Source organism: Tamandua tetradactyla, chromosome 3, assembly GCF_023851605.1.
Source record: "Tamandua tetradactyla isolate mTamTet1 chromosome 3, mTamTet1.pri, whole genome shotgun sequence".
In the NCBI taxonomy this organism is placed as follows: Eukaryota; Metazoa; Chordata; class Mammalia; order Pilosa; family Myrmecophagidae; genus Tamandua; species Tamandua tetradactyla.
This window is the reverse complement of record NC_135329.1, coordinates 160,292,503-160,299,772: the sequence shown is the minus strand read 5'-3', so window position 1 is coordinate 160,299,772 and position 7,270 is coordinate 160,292,503. Positions and strand designations below refer to the sequence as shown.

The window sequence follows — 7,270 nt, the reverse complement described above, 5'->3', positions numbered from 1 at the left end:
CAGAGCAGTTTTCTCAGAAGAAATCAACCCTACAAATTGATTTTTACTTACTGATAGAAATAAGCTGTTTCACTATGTATCATGATGAAGGAATCCAACTGTGAAAGGAGATCAAAAGGTAGGTTTATGGAGTCTAGATAAAGGAATACTATGGTATAGTTTGTTGATTGATTTTTCCAGCATGTGATTCAAGGGGGAATTCTGGATTAGCTACCAGAATTATCAAATACTGATAAGTGAATCTTTTTTTTTTTTTTTTGTATGCTGTATGGCGGGGGTCACATTTCATTCTTTTTCCATGTGAGCATTCCATTATCGCAGCACCCTTTGTTGAATTTTTGTTTGTTTTCTTTCATTTGCTTGTTTGTTTTTGAAAAGTGCATGGGCCAGGAATCGAACCTGGGTCTCCCTCATGGCAGGGGAGAATCCCACTACTGAATTACCCTTGCACCCCGTAAGTGAATCACTTTTGGTAAACTGACTAAAGTATCTCAACCCCATCCAACTGTCTTCCCTACACTTCTTTTTGTTTTGTTTTAATGTTTCATTAACTTTTTGTTTGTTTTTTCCTCTCTACTTCTTAAATATCAGACTTCCTGTGAGTGATGACTGACTCATGAACACCATCTCTTTGGCAGCTCTGTTTCTCACTGTGCTTTAAGTTATTTTCTGTTAAATATCAGACACACATTAGTTTGAGTGCCATGACCCTTTTCGAGGAGGGACATTCCTGATAAAACTGCAGACTCTAGAAGGAGACCAAGCCCTGAAACAAAGGTGGCCACTGCTGGGCTCCACTTGGCAGGTCCCCAGGTGGAAGCATCTATGCCGTTGCCACAGCATTCATGAAAGTGGATTCAGACCCCAATTGTCCTTAGTGCTAACAAAAGTCATTTCAAGTGTTAGTTGCATAAGTTATATAGGAAATGTCTACAAATATGACAGCCTGGACGATTCTGAAAAGTTTTCTAAAGTCCCAAACTACAAATTGCCTGAACTTAGATATTGTTCAACTGGCTGACCAAAAGGGTTCTCAGAGGAGTTCTAACACTCTTAGAGTAACCAGTCTTCGTGTGGTTTAGTTTAGGTCTATATAAGTCTGTTATGGATTGAATTGTGTCCCCCAAAAGGATATGTTCAAGTCCTAACCCCCTGTGAACTTGACCTTATTTGGAAGTAGAGTCTTAGGAGATAGTATTCATTAAGGCCAAACTGGATTAGGGCATGACTGGTATACTTGTAAGGAAGAAAGTCTGGGCGAAGTGAGTAAAACAGAGAGAGACAGCCATCTGACAGAAGCAGAGACTGAACGGTGACAATCCAAAGACGACCACAGATCGCCCATGGGCCATCACCAGAACCCTACAGGCTTCAGAGGGAACATGGTGTAAGGGAAAGATACATTTGTAGAGTCTTGTTCTGTTCACCTGTTGATGTTGCCATTGCATGACCTTAGTAAGAAACAGTTGAACTGTGCAGGCTAGCTGGGAGGACTGGCTATCCTCCCGGAAGGAGGTGTACTTTGATAAAGATATCTAGGTCCCAGGAAACTCCTCTCGGTCCCTAGCCAGTTCCCAGAAGCCCAAACTGGGCTTGGTCATGTAAGCTAATTGGAATTCGGCCACTATTGTGTAACGATGTCATAAAAACTGCATACAAACAGAGAAAGAGACAGAATCTTATGAGAAAGAGGGAGCATCTCATCAGAATCTTATCTGGGAAAAGAACGCCTTGTTGTGGATTTTTACTAATGAGACTTGGAATGCTGCTTCTGAGACTCTCCAGTACTTCTCTTCAGGTGTTGGGGCCATCTTATCTGGTAATGTAACTATGCCTTATTTTTTAAAACTCTTTTAATTACTATCTTTTACTTATTTTCTTTGACTACTTTCCTAATAAAATCTGTTTTTATATCACTGAAGTCTGTGTTGTCTGCAAACCCGAACCTACAAATTAAGTGGCCACAAATATCACGTTGCCTTTTGTGAGACACACGGCCCTGCCAAAACCTTGATTCGGACTTCTAGTCTCCAGAACTGTGAACCAATAAATTTCTGAATTTCTGCTGTTTTCACCCACCAGTTTGTGGTTGTCATGGCAGCCCTAGAAAACTATGACAATGTCCAAAGACTAGAAAGGGTGGGGGATCTTGTATCATTTTCCTACTTAGGTGTTTTGGGAATTATAATTTATCATTCATTCTCTGAGTGTATTTGAACAAGTTAATCTTCTTATTGGATGGAAATAAATTTGTCTATATGAAGTTATTCAGTTTTAATAGTAAAAGGTGAATTTTGGAGAACTTGAAATATAAAGAGAAATAAAAGTCATTATATAAACAAAGAGTTATCAAAGACATAATACTAGTTTTACTATAGGGAGTATATTAAGGAAAAGTTACAGTAAGTGAATATTTACTAGATTAAAATGACAATTTAGGGAGGAATGTTTTGTAGTTTACCCAAAATTAAACAATGCATCAAGTACATTTTTAAGATTTATTTTTATTATCTTTAATGAACTATTTTTACCATTTTACAAATCTTCAGATTGTTACAGTTTTCAACAGTAAATATAGTAGTAACTATAATAAATACACTGAAAGGAGAGATTCCTCTGATGAAAGAGTACAAAAGATAGAAACACTTGGAAACAAGAGGGCAAATATCAACTATAGGTCTGGGGTGGAAATTAATACAAAGTCCTTTACAATGTTGGTATATGGGGAACAAAACTCATACCTTAAAAATTAGCATGTAATTTTGAGCTTCACCTTTCTGGGAAGATTTGCAGGACATTATTTGAACCACAAATCTCTAAAATCCTATAACACATATTGATACCAGAGGGCTCAAGCATACAGAGTGACCTAAAAATGATTGCCAAAGCAAAGAAGTGCTTTTATTCCTTGACAGTTGTGATTTTCATGGTATACTATATATTATAAAAGGGCTTAATCCCTATACAACTGCATAAATATCATAAAAATGGATTTTATAAAGTCTCAAGATCTTAATATGTATTCAAAAATACATATAGCTGTGCTTTAGTAAACAAATCCATCAGTTAATTGGGCAGTAATTTGCCTTAAAGATATACCCAAAGTATATACAAAGGATATTCAAATGTCAACAATTTGTGACCAAAATTATCTAGGTTTACATTTGCAAGAACTGCACTGGTTTTCAATTTAAAAATTTAAGAAAGTTGTGAACATTGTCGGTTTATTATCACCTAGGTTAAGAAAATGTGGATAGCTTCAGCTTTTTTATCAGGAAATTTGTGAACTACTCACAAATGAGAAGTTAAACACTTTAGATCATTAGAAAAGATAAATCGTCTATAATTCCCAATTGAGGACAGAATGTGCAGTATATAAAAAATAAGGTTTTATTCCAAAACCAAACAATTATTTCTAGAAAAGCACTTGGAATACATATGCTTATTTCTTTTATGTAAGCATGAATAAAAGAAGTGGCATACTTGAATGGTGTATCCTTATATCAATATGTATATTCCTTTACCAAACTGAGAGATGAAGCATTTTTATTTAAATGTGGGGGGGGGGAAACACTTAAAAATTGAAGAGATGCAAATTCTACTGTATAATTTCTAACTTCATGTTAACAGAAATAATTTATCAATATATATTGGATTCAAAAAAAGTATTAACACACAAAAGAAATCATTGTTACATGCAAAATTCATTGTTCCAACATGAAACACTACTTCTATATTTTTTAAATTAAAAACTGCACATCTGTTGAATTTGGCTAGTGAAGAAAATGCACACTTAAGAAAGATGTCTTTATATCCTTCTAATAAAGCAAGTCTATATCAAAGGCACTTCAGCAGAGCACTAACTTCTTAATTTTTCTAAATCATTTTCATTTCACTTATGCCCCTTTTACACATCTTTCTGTATAAAACCAATAAAAATCCTCTCCTAATTGTGGACCTTATTACTACTCAAAACAAGAAAAAAAATTGTAAGCTTGATATTGCCCAAAACATTTATCTCTGCTATAGATTGGGGAAAAATTACAGCAAATTTTTGCCTAGCTTTTTAAGTTCTTTGGGTTAATACAGTAAGTAGGAAAGTTATCTGAAAGAGGAGATGTTTTCAGAAGTGGTTACAGAGAAAAATCAGCTGAAGTCTTCTAACTTGAAAAAAAGCCATTGTTTTTTCATTTTAAATCTATCTACAATTTTACTAAAGCTAATGTGGTTATTTTGGTTCTTTTACCTGATTTTTATGGCTTGGGTATTTATATTGCTCCCAGGTTGAAAAGTAAGGGATGAAAATGAAGCCATTTAGTTTAATTTCTCCCCTGAGGGAAAGGGGAAGCTACTCAGACATTTCGCTTTCATGGAAATTTTAAGAAAAATGGAATCAATTGATTTTTTTTAAAAGATCTTTTATTTTGGGACATATGAATGACAATCAGAGTTGAAGACACTTGTGATTAAAACCAGAAACACCTGTTGAATATGTGCACACTAAATTCCTTGCAATGATGAAAGGAATATGAATATCTTACTGAAAAAGAAAATGAAAAACTGAAAAAGAAAATGTTGTAAAGGCTGTAAGTGATTTAAGGGAAAAATTCCATTTTCCCGATGAAATAGAAACATCTTTTATGAATGTCAATAGAAAAAAGTAACATCTGAATATACACCTTATATTCTGAACGTATTTTTGAACCTCAGGGAAATGGCATTTCTTTTTCTGCTCATCAATATTTCAGAAAAAAAAAAGAAATGTTATTTCCTTTATCTCCAAGTATTTTTTAAATTTTTTGGTGTTTAAAACAAATTTTTACCTCACTGATTTTTAAATAAAGTTTGATGGACTTTGTATAACTGACATTTGGGATTTTTTAAAATATAATAATCTTGAAACTGAATTTTATCATATACAGTGTCAGTCTTAAAGTCTTTTTTTTTTTTTTTTTTCCTTCTAGGTTGGTAAAAAGTTTTCCTTCACAGCTAAACTCATTTCAGTTTCCAGGGAAAAGATAATTTAAAACAAAAATTCAGTACCAGGGCATTCATTTCTCAGATTTCTAAATAGAAAATTAACACTTCACTATTTATTATGTGAAGTTACATGCAAAAAACTACCAAAGAGCTGGTGTTTCCCTCTTTAATCACCAAGTAGCTTCTTACCCATCTTATATGAACTGAATTGGGATTTACTTTTTGGGTGACAAAATATACATGCTGTTTATCACATAAAAGAAAATGTTGTCTGGCCTTTAAACTCTAGAATAACATCAGTCCAGAACATTTATCAAGTCACATTTCAGCATAAGCAGAGAACAATATAATAGTGACATTTCACAAAGCAAAGGCCACATTTTGGAAGCAATCTCAGAAGACATTTTATTATGTTATTCTTAAAGGAGTGAGGGCCAAATTGACTGAGCAACATTTTCAGGTGACTATCTTCTTGAGATTACATTTTGAAAACTTGGATACTTCAAATTCATCACCCAAAAACAAATAAAAAGAATAGGCCAGAAAAAAAGCGTTCTTCGGTATCTTTCTTCCTCATTACTGAATTATCATTTATCTATTTACTCTGCTTGAGATATGTCCAAGGGCCCATGAGATTGCCCAATCTCAACTTCTCCAGAAGTTTCTACGGCAGTTTACAACAAGAAGCAAGAACAGCACAAGACATCAGGGCACAACAACCCATGTGTGTTAATTTATGGGAATTAGTGGGCGTTCTTCTCGCTTCTTCCAGATGTTAGTCTTGCTATCTCTTTTGGCCAGGGCTGGCCGTCCCCGCTTTTTAGTGGGAGATGTATTGGCTTCAAAATCTTCAACAGTGCTTTTTCTTCCTGGGGACTCTTCCACGGGGTGCTCTATGATGGCTCCACTCCCTCCATCTAGTATGTGCCTTAAAGCTGGGTCCTCAGGGGAACAGACAGTGGTTCCACTCTCGCTACTGCTCAGGTCTAAATCTTCTAAGTAAAGGATCTTAGGTTGATGCATGCTTTTGATGAACGTTTTCTCCCTCTCTAGCTTTCTACTCAAGTGATGCTCATTCATGTCCACTCCAGAATCCAGGCTGGTGTCATTGCTCTGGGCTCTCTTGCCCTTTTTCAGGTCTATAAAGGAATGCCTCACTTGTGCTACCGGCTTTCCATCTAGAGACACAAACCAGGCTCTGGGATGGGGGGAGGGTTTTCCTTTGGACAACTCCAGGAGGGTCTGCTCTGAAATTCCTTGAAGCTCCGAGGAAAATGGAGTCATTACAACAGCTTCATTTAACGTTCCAGGAACAGAGACAGATTCTAGTAAGCTGTTTGAATACCGGCTCCAATCTGAAGTTTGGGATGGCAGGCTCTGCTGACCTTCAAGTACAATATTCTCTTCCCTGGTGTCTGGGGGCTGTGCATGAGAATGTATTGGCATTTTGGGCAATGTCTGTGTAAAGTTCTCTCTGTTTACTGGTTCCATCAATTGGCCATAGACTAATTGCCCCTTTCTTGGCAAAGTAGCTGATTTAGCAGTATGCAACTGCTCTGGAGTGGAGAAAAGATCAGATGTTTGGAGGATGGCAATGGGTTGGCTGTAGATATGCATGAGCTGCTCAGGAATGTGAGAACGCCCAAATACCTCTTCATTACCTGTGAGATACCTATTTTCTTCTTTAGCATCACCTAGAGATGGAGATAAACTGTTGCTGATATGTTTAGGCTGTTTGGATACAACATTAGGCTCTAAAGACTGTGTCAGGTTTCTTCCGTAATTATTTTGATGGCTTGACAGAAATGAGACGTCTTCATTGTAGATTTTAAAATTATCCCGAGTTTTCACCATGGAAACTCTTTCTTCTGCTTCTGCCTTTGGCGGTTCCCTCTTTTGAGGGCTGTATGCGGAGTTTGTGGAGTTGAACAACTGTGACTTGTCCTCAGCTTTTAATGCAACTTTGACTGAACTAATATGATTTATGTGTGTTGTTGAAGTTGTCTGGTCTCTCTTGAGGACCTCAAGTTTAGTGGTATTCCTTTCTCTTTTCTGTGGAGCACCACACTTATCCCTAGAATAAAAGAAATGGGGAAAAAACATTTAACATTTATGATCTAGGAGCTTCATTTTTCAAAAAATCACACAAAATGTACACCATATATATAATGCTAATGTTAGAATATATCCATTTTTAGTGTTAATCTACATATTTTAAAGTTCAAAACATTGATTTCCACAAATAAACTTTGTAAGGCACAGAACATACTGAACTGCCATAATTCAATAG

The 7,270-nt window shown here is 35.9% G+C and overlaps 1 protein-coding gene across 1 annotated transcript in view; it reads right to left on the bottom strand.

The window, feature by feature from the left end:
* Positions 1-2,520: 2,520 nt before the first annotated feature.
* The window catches only part of FAM171B (family with sequence similarity 171 member B), an 88,205-nt gene continuing 83,455 nt past the window's right edge, over positions 2,521-7,270 (bottom strand). Inside the window, exon 8 of the mRNA XM_077154384.1 lies at positions 2,521-7,054. Within this exon, the coding sequence (XP_077010499.1) occupies positions 5,710-7,054 (1,345 nt within the window). The 3' untranslated portion in view covers positions 2,521-5,709. The remainder of the gene's footprint in view (positions 7,055-7,270) is intronic.